Below are 21,128 nucleotides of genomic sequence, written 5' to 3'. Positions count from 1 at the left end.
CCCAAGACTATATCTGAAAGTATGAGAATCTCTTACCTTCTTCTTCATTCCATATGAGATTAGATATGCAAAACATGGCAGCAAGCTGAAGTTTAGCATTCGAATGACTCTGAATATAGAAACAGAATTTTTGGAGATTCAGAAACTAAATATCACAGAACTTTTTACATTTTTTAAGATTCATTTAAAGACTGAGGTTGGGCAATTCCTCATCCACAATTTGCACTAAAGACACTTCTACTATTTAGGGCAGCCAGGTACAGTGCTCACTGAACTAAGAGGTACTTTGTCCTTCATTTCAAAACAGATTCTACCTTCACCATGTTGCATTCGCTACACTAACCATACAGCAAAGTGGCTCTTGCTGCTGCCACTCATCTGGCATCATGTCAAATCCAGTCCAGCCCACCAGCCATCAGGAAGACTGTACCAACCACACTGCTGCAGAGCATAACTCTGTTTTCCTCAGACTTCCTTTCTATTTCCTGACGCTCACTCTCAGGCAGCTCCCCTAGACTGCTGTGTTTGTTATGCTTGAGATACTAGCACATTCTTTTCACCACAGTTATAAAATATGTGTTTTGATTCTGCCTTGGCCTGTTGTTCAAGAGGCACCAAATGGAAGGATAGCTATGTCAGATTCTGCCCTCATTCCAACAGCAACTAGCTTGGTTTTTAATAGTGTTGGGGGAAACATTCCTCTGCTTACTTTTCTTCTTTCTTGTATATTTTTCTGAACAAAGCTGTGTCTCAGAATCTCACAGAAAATTCCAGAAGCCTGCAGAACACTAATTGCAGCCCGAACTTCTGCTCAGAGAGAGCCAGCAAGACTCAGTGTAAACAGATAAGTTACTATCCTGTCAACCTCGTGTTCCAGAAATCTGTTAGCCAAAAGGCCTTGTGATGTGATAGAGCTGCACAACAAGGGACCCTTCTTGCTATGGCTGCCCAAAGTCCCCTATATGGGGAGCTCTATGGAAAACAGAGCCAGAGCTGAACTGGTTGTGTAACAAAGCATCAATCCTGGTGTTCACAGAACACATCCCTTCACTCTGTTCCAAGGATTAGTTGTGCCTTTAATGGCGAGTTCATGGAGCATGATAGATGTCATGTGACTGCAGGTTGAGAGGACGTGAGTAGGCTTGAGAGAGGAGATACCAAACATATGGAGCTGGCACTCCCTTTGAGTTACAATCATTGGCTGCACACCCCCAACTCAAACCGATTTGGTGGCCCACTGATGGAGATGGCACTCCTTCCCCAAGCCCTGCTGTGCGGGACTGGCCCAAGCCACCTGGCACTGCTACTCTGGAATGCTCTTCCAAGCCTACCGGGGTCATGCACCACCGTTTGAAAACCTCATGAAGCCATTACTAAATGGCAGGCAAAAATCTGGGGGTAGGGGGTTGAGACATGCCCTTGCATGCCCCCCTTTCCTTATTTGTTGCTTCTGCACCTCAGATGGGGAGCGTATTATTTGGAAAGGGGAAAGTAGCTTAAAATGTTTGAAACCCATCGACCTAGCCCAAAAGAAGCAGCAAAGATGAGCTCCTCTCAATTTGTCTAAATTTGATGCTAGCCAATGGGGAACAGATCAGTGTTAACAATGGCACACAGGTAGGTTAACAAACAAATACTGGAGTCCATGTTTGCCTTCAGCTAAGTAGCATGCAAGGGAGCACACACTTGAGAGGCTGAAAGAACCTGTTATTCTTCTGGCGTTATGCAAGGCATTTCTTTTCAGGAGGGCTACTGAAGAAGCACTCTTGTTAGCGGTGATGTGCGGTGTTCAGATTACGTATCTGTGCTCTTTTATTATTGTGTGTTTTGGGCTTGCTGTTTCTTATTTACGCTGTTTACATAAATGTCAGAAGTGCCCAGGATGCAGATATGGGGCCTCTTGTTTTGTACAATTAAACACTGACATTAAATAGGCTGGAAAGGCCTGGAAGCTGAAGGATCTTGCTGCCTATGGAAAGAGGGAGGCCAAGAACCACTAGGCATGGATTAGCAAGCCACTAGGGTACTGCAGCTTCTTTTTCTTGCTGCTGAGGTCCGGAGGATTGGAGTCTGTGCTCCCAAACTCCCCCGACACCAAACAAGCGATTATATATCAAAACCTACCAGACGCAACTATCTAATTTAGGATGAAACACCTTCTATTGCATTACTGTCTAATGCTACAGGTGTACTTTAATACACGATATGGCTGAGAGTCTTCATTTCTAGGTTTCCCTTTTGACTGAACTGCCAGCTTTAACACTGCATTCATATAATTTTTCAACTGAACAGACATGCTCTCTCTAAGGGTGGATGAGAGGGTACACCCTTCAAAGCAATTCCCCATACCATGTAATACTTAATTTTCTGCAAGATGTCATCATTGGTCATAATGAGTTCTTTTGCTGTCGTTCCATCAGCTATGTTGGCAAGTATACATAATGTCTGAAAAAGAGAGAAAGTTGTCATTTGCAGTCCATCTGTGTGTGAATCATAGTTTTCCTGACACTTCTAACCTTTCATGGTAAACTTTTCTTTATTAGATTCTGGAGTTTCTAGACTGTTTACCAAGTACTCTGTTGGCTCGGTGCCACTGATTTCAGTGGTGTTATGCCAACAGAGAATTTAGCCCATAGCTTTTGTCTAAACCACATCAACAGAGCAATCAGTCATTTTAGACTTGATTCTGACCACCAGGGAGGAATGTGCAAGAAATCTGAGTGGAAGGCAATTTGTGTGAAAGTGATAATGAAGTAACAGATTTCATGATTCTAAAGGAAAGAAAGGTGAGAGTAAGTAGCAGAATAAGGGAAGTGGTCTCCAAAAAAGCAGACTAATAAACTCAGAAAACAAGTAGTTACTGTCCCATGGGAAGAAAGTTAAGGAAAAACAGAATTCTGTGCTGGCAGTTTCTTAAGGAGACAATAGTACAGGCACAACTACAACTGTCCCAATGCAAAGGACAGACAGGAAGAATAATAAGAAGCCAATATAGCTCCATTAGGAGCTTTTTATTGACCTGAAAATAAAAAAGTATCTTACAGAAAGTAGAAAAGTCGATGAATTAATGAGGTTTACAAAAGAACAGCAGAAACACATAGAATCAAAAGTCAGAACACAAGTTACAACACAAAATGAGTTACATCTACCAAGGGACATAAAAGGCAAGAAGAGATACTTTAAATACATTAGGATCAAGAGAAAGATTAAGGGAAGCATAGACCCTTAACTCAGTGGTCAAGGGGAGCTAATAACTGATGACATCAAAAGGCTGAGGTGTATAATGCCTATGTTGCTTCAGTTTGTCACTAACAAGGTTAATAGTGACCAGATACTCAACACAATTAATATTAACTACAAGGGGAAAGGAACACAAGTCAAAATAGGGAAAGAATCCGTTATATAAGTTTTATATAAGTTACATGAATTTGAGTAAGCAGAGCCTGATGAAATTCATCCTAGGGTACTTAAGGAATTAGCCAAAGCAATCTCAGAACCATAAGCAATTGTCTTCAAGAACTCATGGAGGACAGATGAGGACCCAGAGGACTGGAGAAGGGCAAACATAGTATCTATCATTTGAAAGGGGAAATAAAGAGAACCAGTCAGCCTTTGATACATGGAAAGATAATGAAACAAATTATTAAATGATCAATCTGTGAGTATCCAGATAACAACAGGACTATATGGAATAGCCAGCATGGACTATTATAACTAACAAACATAGGAACGGCCATATTGGGTCAGACAAACAGTCCACCCTGCCCAGTGTCCTGTCTGCTAACAGTGGCCAATACCAGATGCCCCAGAGGGAGGGATCACAACAGGGAATCCTCACATGATCCCTTCCTGGTCACCCACCTCCAGAGAAACAGAGGCCAGGGACACCATTCCTACCCATCCTGGCTAATAGCCACTGATGGACCTAACTCCTAAGAATCCTAGCTCTTTTCTTTAAACCCTGTTAAAGTCCTAGCCTTCACCACATCCTCTGGCAAGGAGTTCCAGAGGGTTGACTGTGCACTGAGTGAAGAAAAACTTCCTTTTGTTTTAAACCTGCGGCCTATTAATTTCATTTGGTGACCCCTAGTTCTTATATTGTGGGGAATAAGTAAATAACTTCTCCTTTTTCACTTACAGACTCATAGACTTTAAGGTCAGAAGGGACCATTATGATCATCTAGTCTGACCCCCTGCACAGTGCAGGCCACAAAATCTCACCCACCCCTCCTAGAATAATCCTCTCACCTATATCTCAGATATTGAAGCCTTCAAATACTTTGAAGACCCCAAGATGCAGAGAATCCTCTAGCTGTGATCTGTACCCCATGATACAGAGGAAGGCGAAAAACCTCCAGGGCCTCTGCCAATCTACCCTGGAGGAAAATTCCTTCCCGACCCCAAATATGGCGATCAGCTAGACCCTGAGCATGTGGGCAAGACTCATCAGCCAGACACCCAGAAAGTTCTCTATAGTAACTCCTATCATCCCTCCATTGACCTATTTCCCACTGATAATGAATGGTCAATTAGATACCAAGATCATGTTATCTCATCAAACCATCCCCTTCTTAAACCCATCTAGTTTAATCTTGAAACCAGATAGATCTTTTGCCCCCACTACTTCCCTTGGAAGGCCATTCCAGAACTTCACTCCTCTAACTTTTTCCACACCAGTCATGATTTTATAGACCTCTATCATGTCACTCTTAGTCTCCTCTTTTCTAAGTTTAAAAAGTCCAAGTCTTTCATCTCTCTTCATATGGGACCCGTTCCAAACCCCTAATCATTTTTGTTGCCCTTTTCTGAACCTTTTCCAATGCCAATATATCTTTTTTGAGATGAGACGACCACATCTGTACGCAGTATTCAAGATGTGGGTGTACCATGGTTTTATACAGAGGCAACACAATATTTTCTGTCTTATTCTCTATCCCTTTTTTAATGATTCCTAACATTCTATTTGCTTTTTTGACTGCCGCTGCACACGGAGTGGATGTTTCAGAGAACTATCTACAATGACTCCAAGATCTCTCTTCAGTAGTTGTAGCCAAATTAGTCCCCATCATATTGTATGTATAGTTGGGATTATTTTTTCCAATGTGCATTACTTTACATTTATCATCACGAGTTACAACCTAATTTCTGTCTTTGAAAGGAGTACTGGCTTAGTGGATGGGGGAAGAAGTAGATAGATCTTGATTTTAGAAAAGCTTTTGACAATTTGCATATGAGGATGGCACGTGGGACTAAGGAATGGGGTCAAGATGAATTTACTATATGGTGGGGTGCGCACGTCATTGAAAGGTTGCACTCAAAGAATTTGTCAATGGTCCTTTGGGTGAGAGTATCTTGTAGGGTCCCACAAGGCTCAGTTTTGGGTCTGGTAGTATTTAATAATTTCATTCAAGATGTGGATAATGGAGTGGACAGTGCTTATAAAAGAAATGGTCCCTGACTAACTGTAATGCATGTCTGCATCACTCTTAAAGACGGGAGGCAGACATGCATTCCATGTAGAATGCAAGCACACCCAATGTGCTGGAGCCAGAGCCTTTTGCGTAGCAGTACCTGTCGAGGGTGGTGCTCATGCCTTCCTAGACTGGCTATATGAGGCAGTGCTGCTTTGATCCCTTGTGTTCCCATGAGAGGAGACTTCAATGCAGATGGAACAGAGGGTGAGTCGTGCAATACGTGTCTACATCACATCTCAAAGAACCACAGTTACAGAGGTAACTTTGCATAGATGCAGACATGCATTCCAGGGAGGGGACCCGTTAGCAGCATCGCAGTTTGGAGGGCAGAACTCAGAGTCTACTAAAATAAGGCTCACAGGACCATCCTTCCAAGGCTTGTGTTCACTCTGAAAGGCGCGACAATTTAGGTAGATTATAGCCCGGCATGGCGCCGCAACGCGATCAGTGCATGCGCAGCGTGCTGAACCACGCGGCTGGCGAGCAGAGCTCACCACGACTTGTCGAGCCCTGTGTATGAAGACCCATGTGACTACCCTCCAAAAGTCCAGTGCAACTTCTTAGGATGAGGCCCTTATAAATATGGAATAGTAGAGGATTTACGTGGTGTTGCTCGGGTCTTTGTGGGGGCTCAGGGCAGGGGATGGAAGGGTATAGGAGTCAGATTAAGAGAATGGGAAGTGTGGGGGCTCACAGCAGGAGACTGGGAGATGTGGGTGGGCTTCCTGGGGGTGTGCTGGGTGGCCAGCAGTAGTTCCCTGGGCCCAGCAGGGGCTGCACTTCACACCCGGGGTTCCCCCGGGGTCCAATGTTGGAATCAAGGGGACTGGAGTGGTTTGGGCACCAGTTCTGGGGTATAGGGGCCAGCACTGAAACCTTACCCATTGACAGCAACATCCAGAGCCCCTCTCCCAGCCACTCTGTCTTACAGTGCACCTGCCCCCTTGTTGTAATTTTTCAGCATAACTGTCCCTGCTAGCATTTTATGAGAAACAATTACATTCCAGGTACATCCCATTTTCTTGGCACAACCAATCCTTATGTTGCTTTAAGTTCCACTCAGAGGAAGCTGCATAGCAAGTTTGGTGGTCCTAGCTCTTACTAGGGATGTGAAGCACTAGTAGACTCTCATATAAGCAAATGCTTATTGGACAGGCTAGTCGACTAGTCGTTTCCATCTCGTTGCTGTCCCTATCAGAAAGAGGCAGAAGGGGCGGGGGGGACGACAAGGGGGTACTTCAAAGCAGCAGCGCTGCATGGAGCCTGGGTCCAGACCCCAGGCTGGATTACCCAACAGGCAGACTAAGCACGTGCTTAGGGCACTAGCAAAGCAGGGGCACAAAAAAAAAAAAGAGGATTTTATGGTATAGTATTGTTTTTATTTTGAATTACATATGGGAAGCAACATAATCTTTTCAGTTCTTAGGGCCTCTAAAGGCCTTAATCCAGCCCTGCCCGGGCTCCACGTCGCGCTGCCACTTTGAAACACCATGTGCAGCCCAGGATCAGCTGGGGAGTCCCCTGCTGATCCTACAAGGAGCCTGACGCTGTGCTCCCCACAGCATTTTAAAGCAGCAGTGCTGCACGGAGCCCGGGGTCAGCGCTGCATGGAGTCTGGGCTCCATGGGCCCTTTGAAATGCAGTGACAACCCTCAAAGGTGGAGGCGCCCTATCGGCTAATCAAACAGTTGATGCAAAATGCATCGACTATTCGATTAGTCAGTTACTCGCAATTTAACATCCCTAGCTCTTTCTGTTTTGGAGTTGAACAGACAGACTCACGGATGGACACACAGACAGACGCACAAGCTCTCACAGATATATAGCAGATGTGCTCCTTGCCAATCCTTCTGGATAGGCCTTTCCATGACATTTCAAAAACAATTCAATCTGATAAATTAAATAGCTAATTCCTTGAATTACCTGAGATGCAGGCCATTCTAGCCACTGATCTGCATATGCTCAAATGTTTCCTTATCTGCCTTTATCAAGTTATTTCTGACTTCGTAATGATCAAGATTTCCATGTTATCTACTATACATTTAAGAGAGTTTGTCTGTCTGTACAAGAACCCCTCAAACAGTAAGAGCTAGGACCACCAAATTCTGCATACAGCTTTCTCTTATCGTAACTTAAAGCCAAGTCATGGTTTGGTTGTGTGTGGAAAGTGGGATGTGCCTAGAATATGATTACTTCTGATAAACCCACACAGAGGAGAGACAGGATCACCAAGCAGGTGAAGGGCTGCCTGGGGGCGTGCGCCTCCCCTCCCTGTCTGGGATTGCCCCAGCCCTGAACCTTCCATCCACCAGGTGCCCTTCAGCGAGGGTTGGGGGGGTCCTGAAGTTCTCCCCACCCCCAATTCGTATGGAGATACTGTTGGCTGTTTCCCTTAGAGAGTGAGGGGAAGTGCACAGTGTGTTGCATTCCTCACTGTGGCTGGGGAGCGCAGGGGGCAGAAGAACCTGGACTTGCCCCAGCCGGGGGACATGCCCCACCCCCCCAGCTGTGCCTGCTGGAGCTGCAGCAGTCACGGAGAGGCACTTCTCACCTGGCCTCAAGCTGCTGCAGTGAGAGGGCTGGGGATGTCCTCTCTCCCCTGGGCAGCCTGCACACCAAACCCCTCGTCCCCTTCCAGAGCAATGATTCAAATGAAGCATGGACATTTTCATTTTATTTTCCAAAAACCAAAAATTAATTCAGTTAAAGACTCAAGGGGCAACACCGGGCAAAACTTCTAGTTATATATAAATTTAAAAAACCAGTTGACTATCTGCTATTTTGGAATCAAAGCTACCTTTCTTCTTCCTTCGGCGTCTAGCTCTCCTCCTCGCGGACTCTGCATGATCTCTGCAGCCTGGCCATCAGCAGAGTGTTTTGTGAGTGAGTTCTGTTCTCACTATCCTGGCAAGGTGCCAGCCACTCTCTCACCCATCTCCCCAAGCAAAAGCTCCATTTCCCCTCTATCTGCTGCTGCATCCCTCATGTCCAGCAAGTATCCCTCCCCTCCACACCACAGCGTGACTCCACTTCTCCTTCAGCCAGTGCTATCTTCTCCAACTTCCACACAGGCATTTTCTCATTCTCCTCTTTTCTGCCTCTTTGCGTTCTTCTCCCTTCTCATTCTTCTTGTGCTGCTTCCCCTCAACCTTACCCTCTTTAAGAGCCTGTATTCTCCGTCATAAATGGGTCTACATATCTACCCTAATCATGAACTCAGATGTAAAAAGTGAGTGAAAGTTCCTAAGTGTCACAATAGCCAGTAATAATAAAACATTGATGGGAAAAGTTGCAAAAGGGAGACAAACTATGAATTAGCCCAAACAAGAAGGCCTATTGATATAATTCAAGAACTGAGTTAGGAAAAAGCCTGGTAACCAAGAAAAATGTGGGAGAAAAATCAATGTGCCAAAATTGGGGCATCATAAACTACCGTATTTTCCGGCGTATAGGGCGACTGGGCGTATAAGACGACCCCCTATCTTTTTAATTAAAAGATAGGGTTTCATCTTATACCCCAGCGCCCCTCCGCCTCCTTTGCTCCCGGTGTCCCTGGTCTGCTGGAGCTGGTCCCCAGCAGACCAGAGGCACCGGGAGCAAAGCCGCCAGGAGCGCCAGGAGCGCCTGGGCTCCCCCCCCCCCCGCCGGAGCCCCTCCGCGGCTTTCAAAGCCTCGGGGGAAGCCGGCGGGGGGGCATCCCAGGCGCGCATGGGCTGCCCCCCCGCCGGAGCCCCTCCGCGGCTTTGAAAGCCTCGGGGGAAGCCGGCGGCGGGGCATCCCAGGCGCGCATGGGCTGCCCCCCCGCCGGAGCCCCTCCGCGGCTTTCAAAGCCTCGGGGGAAGCCGGCGGCGGGGCATCCCAGGCGAGCATGGGCTGCCCCCCCTCCGGAGCCCCTCCGCGGCTTTGAAAGCCTCGGGGGAAGCCGGCGGCGGGGCATCCCAGGCGCGCATGGGCTGCCCCCCCTCCGGAGCCCCTCCGCGCCGCGCGGAGGGGCTCCGGAGGGGGGGCAGCCCATGCGCGCCTGGGATGCCCCGCCGCCGGCTTCCCCCGAGGCTTTGAAAGCCGCGGAGGGGCTCCGGCGGGCGGGCAGCCCATGCGCCCCTGGGATGCCCCGCCGCCGGCTTCCCCCGAGGCTTTCAAAGCCGCGGAGGGGCTCCGGCGGGCGGGCAGCCCATGCGCGCCTGGGATGCCCCCCCGCCGGCTTCCCCCGAGGCTTTGAAAGCCGCGGAGGGGCTCCGGCGGGGGGGCAGCCCATGCGCGCCTGGGATGCCCCGCCGGCTTCCCCCGAGGGTTTCAAAGCCGCGGAGGGGCTCCGGCGGCGGGGCATCCGGCGTACAAGACGACCCCCGATTTTTGGGGGATGTTTTTTAACTTCAGAGGTCGTCTTGTACGCCGGAATATACGGTAGACCTAAATGTTGGACAAAATAATGAAGGGATGGGCTATTCCATCCATCAATCCCTTTCTGGGTCCTTAAACTTTTGGGAGAAAAATTAAGTATGGGAGCAAGTTTCCATGGTTTCCATCCCCACCATCTCCTGAAACCCTGGACCATAGGTGCCAATGCCATGGGTGCTCTGGGGCTGGAGCACCCACAGGGAAAAAGTAGTGGATGCAGAACCATCACCAGTGCCAAGTTTCCCCTCTGCTTCCTCCTCCCATACCTCTCATGTGTCAGTGGCACCACGTTGACCAACTCTCCCCTTCCCAGAGTACCACAAACAGCTGATTCACAGATGCAAGCTGCAGGAGGAAGGAGGAGTGGGGATAGGACATGCTGGGGGAAGAGATGAGGGAGTGAAAGGGGTGGAGCAGGAGCAAAGCCTGGAGAAGAAGAGGGGGTATCAAGAACCCCTGGCCAGAAGAGAGGACTGCCTATGTCCTGGACCTTCCTTGTCCTAATCCTGACAGAGTACATGACCAGACCAGATTCACTGCCACCTCCACCAGCTCCAGTTAAATCCATAATACCACTGGGAAAGAGTCTCTTCCTCTCCTCCATCCAAGTGTCCGTTACCTTCTACACCCCATTTCTTCTCTTTCCTAACTTTCCCTTTTCCTTCTGTCTAATAAGACAGTACAATGCTGTAAAGGTGTGGCCAGAAAGAGGCAAACAAAGCAACACCCTGAATGGCCTGAGGCTGGCAGAAACAGATCTCATGAGTGGCTGCTACGGCTGTGCTGTGTCTTAGTTTTGCAAGCAGCGAGGCTACAAGTGAGTCAACACCAGAGCCAGAAGCTGTGTGTTTACTAGCCTTGCTGTTCTTTTCTCTCCCGCTTTTGCCAGTGTCTTGTCTACTAGGAAATGAGACTGGATGTCAACAGTTTCATCCCATCTAAACTAATCTCATCTTTTCCCCAAAGGCTCAGTTGTTACCACCTAATTTTAGTGAAAGGCCAGTCCTCCTTCCCTCTCTCCTAGTTCCATACAATGGGAAGCGCTGAACCTCCTCTCTTACATCCCTGCAGCTCTACTGCACATAGCATTGATTTCTGCCAAATGTATATAATCAGTATCGCAGAGTATAAAACCATTCTGACCTCATTTCAAACACTATGCCTAAGCTGCCAGCAATGAAGAGAAATAGATTGCCTGTTGGCCGGTAGCACAGCTTTCCCAAGACTTAATTTGACAGGTATCATGGTAAAATATTCAAGGTAAATTATTTATAATCCCTAATAGGGAAGACCTGTCAGTAATATACCCCGATGAATGCCAATACCTTCATCCTTCCTCAACATTTTTATCCAGCTAAGACAACACGCAGAACAGTAAAGGGTACCTGCTCCTTGACCTCGATATTGTGCTCCCCTTCCAGAATAAGAGTCACTGCTTGCATGATTTGCTTTCCATGGGTGCTCATGATCTGGTCTATATGCTGCCAAAGGAATTAGAGACACAACATTAATATAAACAATAAGGAGTCCAGTGGCACTTTAAAAACTAACAACTTTATAAAGGTATTAGAGAATCAGCTTTCATGAGCTACAACTCACTTTGTCAGATGCTGAAGAGAAAGAGACAGCCGCCCCCCCAAAAAAAGATGCAGCAATGGGAGTGAGACAATTAAATGCGAATTAAATCAGAGTGGATGTGGCTCATCAATGATGAGAAGGTGAGTGTCCCTGAATGGGAAATTACCTCTTGTAATACAAGACCCACTCCATGTGTTTACTTAGACCTTGGTTCAGGGTGTCAACTATGCATCTGAATTCCAGCTCAGCAGTTTCTTTCTGCAGGCTGTTTTTGAAGATTTTTTCTCTGAGAATAGCAAGTCCAAAACTATGTGCCCAGGGAAGTTAAAGTCCCCTCCTCCCTGCCCACCTTTAGATGTTGCCATTCTTAATATCTGATTTGTGTCCATTTATTCTTTTGCGTAGAGACAGTCAGGTTTGTCCGACATCCATGGCGGAGGGGCATTGTTGGCAAATGATGGCATACATCATGAGTAGATGTGCAAGTGAATGAGCCTTTGATAGGATAGCTGATATGGTTAGGTCCTGTGATGGTGTCACTAGGATAGATGTGTGGACGGAGTTGGCAACAGGGTTTGTTTCAGGGACAGGTTCCTGGGTTAGTGTTTGTGTTGTGACGTGTGAAGTTGGTAGTTAGTATTTGCCTCAGGTTGGAATGCTGACAATTAGTATACGTTTTCCAGAGAAAGGGACAAAACAGGGACATTCTTACTGAGAAAGGGAATAGAATTATCAGTATTTCTAGGTGTCAGTATCTTTATGCAAGGTCAAATGTGAGAACCTATCACAGCAGAAATTATTTTCCTTTTCATTACTTTAACTAACCCTTGTCCCAGGGAGAAGAATAAGGACTTGTCTACACCGGAATGTTTTGTCACCAAAACAGTGACAGCATTTACACTACAATGCAAAAAGCTTCCAGCCCTGCTAGAGACTTTTGTCATTTCCCCTCCATTTATTGTCAACAAAGAGCCAGCGTGGACTCTGCTGTATGGTTTGTAGAGAGAGCTGGCTTCTGCCGGTATCCCACCATGTCTGTGCCCTGATGGCTGTGCTCAGTATTCTGTGATCTCTGCTGCTCTGCAGGCATGAGTCCCTCCCCTTTTAAAGTTCCAGGAAATATATGACAACTGAGTGAGCTGTTCCATTTGGGGAACATAGAGAAAATCATTGGAGTGCTTCTATTCTGCTCCTCCAGGAACACAGCGGCAGGCAGGATGCTGCTGCAGGGAAAGGGCTGGAGAGACGGCTGTGCAGCTTTGACATTCCTCAGGACAGAGCTCACAGAGTTATTACAGAATCCCAAGAAGTGCAGGGATCAGCTCTACCTTTCCACAACACTGCACTGTGGGATGCTTACCCGCAGTGCTTTGCTTTGTCGACAGGGCACTAGAAATGTGTTCATGAAATGTTGACAATGGTTTGACCAGTTTTCACTTTTGGCAACTTTTGCACGTAAATAGCACTTTTGTCACCAAACCTTTCCAGTGTAGACATGACCTAAGGCGGCGTTTCCCAAACTATGGGCCACGGCCCGGTATTGGGCCGCAGGAAAAAAATACCAGGCTTCAGCGTGGCTGCCAGGGGGTTCCGGGCTCCCGGACTGTCCGTGCAGCGCTGGGTTCCCCAAGCCCTCAGCCGGGCTGGGCGGATGCAGCCGTATGTTTCAGGCTCCCGGCAGAGGCATAGTGAGGGTTACCAGGTGAGCTCTTATTGCTGGCTGTGGAGGGAGGAGGAGGGGTTGGATATGGGCCACAGGGAAGCAGGGTTGGGGCAGTGGAGGTACCCAGGGAAGATAGGGAGGGGAACCGGCCGGCAGAAGCAAGGTTTGGTCAGGGGAGATTGCAGGGGTGGGAACCAGTTGGCGGGGGCAGTGAAGCAGGCTGGGTGAGATTGCAGGGCAGAGGGGGAGGGGGGGCGCACAGTAGGGCTGGCCAGGGGAGATCGCGGGGGGGGGGGGGGAGGACTTGCTGGCAGAAGGGGGGAGGGGGAGAAGACTGGCTGGCAGAAGCAGGGCTGGCCGGGGGGCGGGAGCGGTGGGGCTGGCCAGGGGAGATCCAGGGGTGGGAACCAGCTGGTGGGGGCAGTTAGGCTGGCTGGGGGAGACCGCAGGGCTGGCTGGCAGAAGCAGGGTTGGCGGGGGAAGGGGAAGGCAGTGGGGCTGGGGGGGGGGGGGGGGAGAACCAGCTTGCGGGGGCAGCAGGGCTTGCCAGGAGAGATCGGGAGAGAATCGGCTGGCGGGGACAGCAGGTCTGGCGGGGCAGGGGGCAGAAGAATTGGCCAGCGATGAGCAGGACAGTTCAGGGCACACGCAGATCCTAAATAAAAAGGTAAAAGCAGGGCCTTTTAAATATCCCCACTGCTGACTGAGGTTTAAAGGCACTACAATCTGTCAGAATGGAGAGAACCTGGTGCATTCACCATCCGGAATGAGAATATGGATAAAAAATTCCAAAGATGGTGTCAGCTTTCTGAAAATAAATGAGCCCCTTTTCAATACATGATGTGGTGGTGCAGGGTTTTATTGGATTACAGTCCATTTTTCCAATCCATATTCCCTTAACTTGCTGGTAAGAATATTGTGGGTGGCCGTATCAAAAGCTTTGCTAAAGATGGCTCTGGGGGCTTTGGGAGGACCCAAACCACCATATTTGCATATTCATAATTTGCTTAATGAATATGCAAATATGCAAATGAATGTTACCAGTCCTTCGAAAGCTCGTGAATGGATTTAGTGGTCCCCGTGTCAAAAAGTTTGGGAACCCCTGGCCTAAGGGACTCTATGTCTGACCATACTTCCATTGCAGCCTGTTGAACATATAAATACTAACTACCCATAGCTATACAGGTCACTGAGAGCATTATCAGAAGACTGAAGGATCTAGGAGTCAAACTGACAACTTGATGAACACAGGAATTCAGTGTGATGTTGTGGGACAGCATGATCTAAAATGGTCAACACCAGAAAGGCGTGATATCACTTTCCTATACAGTACTAGTAAAGAGAGCAGTACTAGAATACTGTATTCAGTTCTAGTTTCTACACTTTAAAAAGACACCAAAATTCTGAGAGGGTTCAGAGGAAAGTCATAAAAATTATTTGTGGCCAGAAAATCTGTCTCACAGCAAGAGTTCAGTCATTCAATCTGTTTTGCTCACTGAAGCGAAGGTTTTAAAGTTTACTATCATTGTTGGTAGTACCCTTGCTTGGAGGAGAAATGATACACAAGAGGATTCGTCTAGTAGAAAAAGGCATAACATCCAGTGGCTAGAAACTGAAGTCAGGAAAGTTCAAACTGGATATAAAATGCAAACATTTAAGTGAAGAGGATTGTGCTCTGGAAGAGATTGCCAAGGAAGTGGTAAATTCTCTCTCACTTAGAGTCAAAGTTAAGTTTAGATTTTTTATCCCCAAAACAAAAAATACCACAGCTCAATGACAAGTTATTGGGCTCAATGCACTGTGGAAATTCTGTGCCATGTGGTAGGGCAGAAGCTCAGAGTAAAGAACTGCAATGTTCCTTTCTGGCCTTAAAAATATCCAAAAGAAAATAAGGTTACACAAGAATAGCTGGGGTCATAATTTGGCTGCAGAACCTCTGTAACGGACAGTTAAGACACCAGTTTAACTGTTAGACCTCAAGGTCAGTTTACAGGACAATTTGAATTTTTTTTTTTTTACTTGTAGATGGAGCTAATTTGATATAAATATTATTGAGAACTAGAAGATGGACCTGGTGTTGCTTGGGTCCTTAACTGAAATAAGTTTTGTTTTTCTTCATTTAAATCATTGTTCTGGAGTGGGGCTGGGGATGAGGGGTTCACTATGCAGGCTGCCCTGGGGGGGGGGGGGGCGCGACAACCCCAGCCCTATGTTACTACAGCAACCTGGGGCCAAGTGAGAAGCGCCTGTCCATCTCTCTCTCAAGCACTTTATTCCTTGCCATAGAACAGTTCACATGCTTAAACTTGATCCCTTATTATATTCTGTAACATGAACATATGACCTGTGTGAATGCACAATCCAATAGATCGGAATCAAAGACCGAAGTCGCTGTTTAGAATGACAGATAGGAGACAAGTACAATAGCTCAGACACTCAGGGTTTGTCTATACAGCACTGGCTGCTGTGCTCCAACTGCCGTATCTGTTGGCGCAGGATACCTAGTTTTCCTCGGTACCGAGGAAGTTTCAGTTTGTGTTTCAGTTTCAGGGTCTACATAGGGCAATTAGAGCATAGCATATTAGAGTACTCTCCAAATCTCACACTTAGTGCACACTGTCACTGTGTACACAAGCTGAAATATGGATATCCTTAATATTTGGATCTCCATAAGCCAGAGGTGAGAAATCTAAGGCCCAGGGACCAGATGTGGCCCTGGCTTGCCTGGATCCGGCCGCCAAGACTGAGGCCCCCTGCCCAAGCACTGGAGAGCCTGTGCCGGTAGTCCATCCCCTGCGGGACTAGAGCACACAAAAATCTACTAGCCTGGGCTCACCTAGGCTCTGCTGTGAGAGGGGAATGTGGGGAGCGTCTTTCTGCTTCTCAGTCTGGGGCCATACCAGCAAGGGTTTTTTTGTTGTTATTTTTGTTTCTCACTTGTGTGCGGCCCCCGACTGGTTCCCCAGCCCTGCCATAAGCACTCCAAGCTCATTTCAAAATGCAAACCACTCCTCCTGTTAAATAATCTCTTAACAGAGTCTACAAAAAGGTGTTGTTTGTCAGTCAAAAGCCTATCTAAACATACACGCACTCACACATCCAACAAAAAAGCATTGCTGTGGTATCTGTGGACATCACTAGTGAGAATAAGCTCCAGCTGGCTATACAAAATTCTGTCTATTAAGGATTTTCACTTTACCATGTGCTAGTTCTGACCATTCATGTTTTTGAGGTCAGATAATGCACAATGGAAGCCTCACAGTTTCAACAATATGCAAATACAAACAAAGGGAATGGTGATTTGTTCTCAGTCCTACTAGATCACTGGAAAGGATACTCTGCATTACAGATTTATAATGTATTATCTATGATGGCCTAATGTTATCTATGATTATCTAGTGTTTGAAGGGCAACTTTTTCTGAAGGATCTATTTGTGGTTTTACTTACCGGGCGAGTAGACAAAAGATTTCTGAGTAGTCCCAATGTTTTCATTAGAACGTTTACATCTGAATCAGAGAGTAACTGGAATAACTGCTCCGTACTCAAACCTCGTAAGATGTCTGCTTTGATCTTTTGTTCTGCTTGAAATGCCATATTCTGAAAGAAAGAGAGATAAAAACTGAGTCACACGCTTCATATTAGCATTTCTCCTATTAATTTTCTCTCAAAATGTGGTTTCCATTTTGTCCACAAAAGAATGATTACATCTGCAATGCATATGTACTAGATAAAATAAACCTGTGAACAAGCAAGGAAAGATTACTCACTTTGTAGTATCTGGAGTTTTGAGATTTGTTGTCCCTATGTGTAGTGCACTTCAAGTGATTCACAGGCAACAGCTCATCAAGGAGGTGGATACCCAGAGTCCAGCGCCACAAAAAACTTCGCAAGTGCCCTGCCCAAGGAAACATCTGAGGCAGCCCCCTCTACCAGTGTATAATGCTTCACAAAAATGTGTTCAGAGACTCAAGTCACTGTTCTGCAGATGCCTGGACAGAAAGTGCTCTCCCACTGCCCACAAGAGAGAGACTGTTCATCTCATCAAAGAACATGATGCACTCTGGGATACCTTTTGACAGTTTCTGAGTGGAAATGGTCTCTCTTTCATACATTCCATAAATGATACAGTCTAGGATATTCCCAAAATGTCATCATCTGTAGTAGATGGCAAGGTCCCTATGCATATCCAAGGACATCACCTCTTCCCACCTGGTATGTGGTTTAGGGTAGAACACAGAGGGATACTTGATGTGAAAGTGACACCATGACAGGGAGGAACTTCAGGTAATGTCTCGCTGGTGCCTTATTCTTGTGGAAAACTGTACTGGGGTGAGAGATCTGCCACAAATGCCCTTAACTCTGCACTTCTTCTGGCTGACATGACTGAGATGATACATGGAAAGATGTAGTAGACAACAAGATCCTAAAAGCTCAAAGGGCACTTTTATCAGACTTGACACATCAGATTCACATCCCAGGCTGGTATCTGCTTTGCTACTGGAGGCAAGACTCTAATCTTGCCTTTCAGGAACAGAGATATAACTAGATGAGAAAACATGAAGTACGTGTGTACAGGTGGGTAAAATACACTGATGGCCACAGTGTTCCATGGATTCTCATAACTCTGTGATTCCTGACCAATGGAGAAATTTGTTATTGATCACACCAGAATATAAATCTCTTCTGCTCTGCTGCATGGCATTTTCCAGTAGAGTCCTTCCTAGTATTGCTAAGTACAACCTGGACTCATGGCAAATGAACCACAGTGAGGATCATCTACAGTTTCCACTCCACAAAGTGCCCTTGCGTGTTGATGCAATAAACTGTGTCCATGTTGTCTGATAACATTTGCACTGCACAATTTTAAAAGTGAAGGAGGAATTGCCTGTAGGGCAGCCTGATAGCTCTCCACTCCAACACGTGGGAGGCAAAGGACCAATGTCTTTGGGCACCCTTTTCTGTGCATTTGTGATGCTTACAAAGCAACTCATAAATACCGCAGATGGCAAAAACCTGGTGAGACTCTGTTGAAACTGTGGCTTGCTGAATTTCTGCTTAATCATAGACATATATATGCCAACCAATTGGGGCAAGACTTAATGAGCAGAGGGACTCCTCCATCTTTGTACTGAACAGCATTGCACTCGAATGGACGGTCTTTTGTACTTTGTACCGAAGAAGAGAGCTATGACAAGCATCTCGTACTATCTCTGCTGCATCTAAGGCCATCTAAAGAGAAGACCTGGCCACCAGCTTTTCTTTATTAACGAGAGCCTGAAATTGTTTCCTGGTATTATAGTTCCCTGTAGGGTGTGCAGCTGCACAGGAAAAATTTAAGACCCACCCACTTCGTTAGAAGAGCCGTGCAGCAGTGTGCCTGCAGCCCTGCACTAATTAGATACTTCTTCCAGAGTGCTCCTGACGCTGTAGCTGGAAGTAGAAAAAGGTAAGCTGGTGGGCTTGGTGTGGGGAATAGGAGCTGCTTTATAAAAAAAAAGCGCCTTGGCAGAATGGCCAGGATGCTCTTTGTCCCTTGCCCCTTCCCTCTTTCTGGCGGCAGCTCAATGTTTTGTTAGGCTGCTTTAAATAAAGCCTACTCTATCCCCCCCCCCCAGACAACTCCAGCTGCTGGGCTGCTGTTCAGACTATAGGGCAGGGATAAAAAGACAGAGCAATTCAAATCTGAGAATGAGACTGCGGTAACTTGGTGCTACAAGGCTGAAGCTTGCTGTCCACCCATATTATTCAGACACTGCTTAGGTGCAGAAATAAAAGTTAATTAATAAACTATGCAGAAGGATTTCACTCCTCACTCCTTCCCCAGAGCGGAATCATACCAGCTTTGATGAATGAAAGATTTGAAATGTAAACAACTGAAATATTTTTAAAACCCTGTATCCTAGATAATAGGGAGCAATATGTGCTCAGAAATGAGCCATTAAATAACAACCTTTAATTTCAAGCATAAAATGTACAACTATTTCATTTCATGTATCGATACTAAAGATAAAGTATTTGGTTTGCCGTGTCAAGAAAATGGACAATTTTGCTTTATGCCTCAAAGGAACAGATACATATAAGATACCAAATGGCTACTGAAAAATCTGCAGTATTAATTATCTTTTTATTTGATTTCATATTAAATAAAGTTATTACCTTGTTAATTATCCCTTCTTTTAGTATTTTTAGTCCATAACATTTTTAAAGTCTTAGTAACTGGCAGGCGCCACAGTGACACACATCCTCACAAGTGTATGACAAAACTCGTTGGCTACTCGTAGCCATTCTGTTCATGGATGGAAAACCTTAGAGGGAACATTGCTTAAGTTCCTTAGGCATTTTGTCTATTAAGTCTGTCAGCTTGTTATAAAAACTAAAATCATATTTGGCCATCTTTATAGTTTGAAACTCCAAACTGGAGAGATGCTGATGAGTATGTCTTCCTCCCACAGAGGTCCAACCTCTCAGTCTCTCTTCAATGAGGCAGAGATCTGACTCTTGCTCAGTGGATGCTGACACTACCCGAGCTGGGTGAGAGAAGAGGTACTCTGACCTGCTTAGATAGTGGCGGAATGGTGGCAGGGGTCTGCCAATGTGTCTTGGGGCATTTGAGGATGGCTTCATTTATTTGAAGTACAATTCTACTTGTCCCGAGCTGTACTCCTGCACAGAGTGGTTCAGCAGCCTACCTAGGACTTCCTGGACCTCTTCAAGGGAAACCTGTAGCTTCTGTGCCATCCTTTCCAGCAAGTTCTGGAAGTCCTTGAGATCATGAGGATATGGTGCAGAAGCTGGTAGCACAGCCATTGGCAGAAGAGGAGGACGGGGTCACAGGCATGGTATTCCCTTATTCCTGTTATTTCTCTCCTCTATGTTGCACTTACTGGGGAGGCTGAGAAAGGTTTTCTTCCCTGGGAGCTTTAAACCTCAGTGGGTTCTGTGTCATGGAGCGGGTAAACTAGGCAATAATCTTGCGAGTTTTCTGGGCCCCGGTTACTGACACTCCTGGCCGATGGGTACAAATATGTAGAGGAAGGGCACTGCCTCATCTGGAAGTACTGAGATACCGTGGAGACTCCTGATGTTCTGTCTGAGCTAAACCCTCAGCGAGTAGTGTAAGGATGGGTGTCCCCTATTCTTCTTTCGAGTCCAATCTCTAATCCAACGTGAGACCTCTTCGTACCAGAGGATGCAGTGATGACATTTTTCTATTCATCAATGGTACAGGTTATAGTCTAGCCCAGTGGCTTTCAATAGACCCCTGAGGCTCCAAAGACAATGTCTAAAGGGTTTGTGAAAGATTGCTACCACAGAACAACCTGCCGTCTGCAGACTATTGTCTAATATTTTGAAAAGGTTCTTCACCGGAATTTAAAATTCATTATGAGTCTGCAAACGAAAATAGATTTAAAACCACAGGGTCAAGCCAGTGGTTCAAACCAGGCTCGAAGAGTCATATTCCAAAGCCAGAAGGGTCCACTGTGATCATCTAGTCTGATCTCCTGTAGAATGCACACCACAGAAGTTCCCTACAATAATTCCTAGAGCACATCTTTTAAAGCAGTTTTGGATGTTTTCTAAAACTTTGCCGGTGATGAGACTTGATAAATTGTTCTACTGGTTAATTACTTTTGCCATTAAAAACTACTCCTTAATTCCAGTCTGAATTTGTCCAATTTCTGCCCACTAAACTGTGTTGTACCTTTCTCTGCTAGATTTTGAAGCCCATTTTCAAATGTCTGTTCCCTATGAAGATACTTAGAAACTGATCAAGTCATCCTTCAAAATTATCTTCGTTAAGCCAAACAGACTGAGCTCCTTGAGGTACTAACAAGGCAGGTTTTCTAAATATTTACTCATTCTCATGCTTTTCTCTCAATTTAAAAATTGTGAACATCAGAACTGGACCATTTCCAAATATAGATGGAAAAATAACCTCTCTACCCCTACTCAAGATTCTCCTTTCTATATATCCAAGGACTGTATTAACCCATTTGGGCCCAGAGTTACACAG

The 21,128-nt window shown here is 46.2% G+C and overlaps 1 protein-coding gene across 5 annotated transcripts in view; it reads right to left on the bottom strand.

The window, feature by feature from the left end:
- The window catches only part of ARMC8 (armadillo repeat containing 8), a 114,051-nt gene that overhangs the window by 8,245 nt on the left and 84,678 nt on the right, over positions 1–21,128 (bottom strand). For all 5 annotated transcript variants that reach the window (XM_075937366.2, XM_075937364.2, XM_075937363.2 and 2 more), the window contains 4 exons: positions 16,562–16,711; positions 11,258–11,353; positions 2,350–2,445; positions 37–109 (listed from right to left, as the gene is read on the bottom strand). In XM_075937366.2, the coding sequence (XP_075793481.1) occupies positions 37–109; positions 2,350–2,445; positions 11,258–11,353; positions 16,562–16,711 (415 nt within the window). The remainder of the gene's footprint in view (positions 1–36; positions 110–2,349; positions 2,446–11,257; positions 11,354–16,561; positions 16,712–21,128) is intronic.

Source organism: Pelodiscus sinensis, chromosome 10, assembly GCF_052426305.1.
Source record: "Pelodiscus sinensis isolate ZL-2025 chromosome 10, ASM5242630v1, whole genome shotgun sequence".
NCBI lineage: Eukaryota > Metazoa > Chordata > Testudines > Trionychidae > Pelodiscus > Pelodiscus sinensis.
This window is presented reverse-complemented; position numbering and strand designations above follow the sequence as displayed.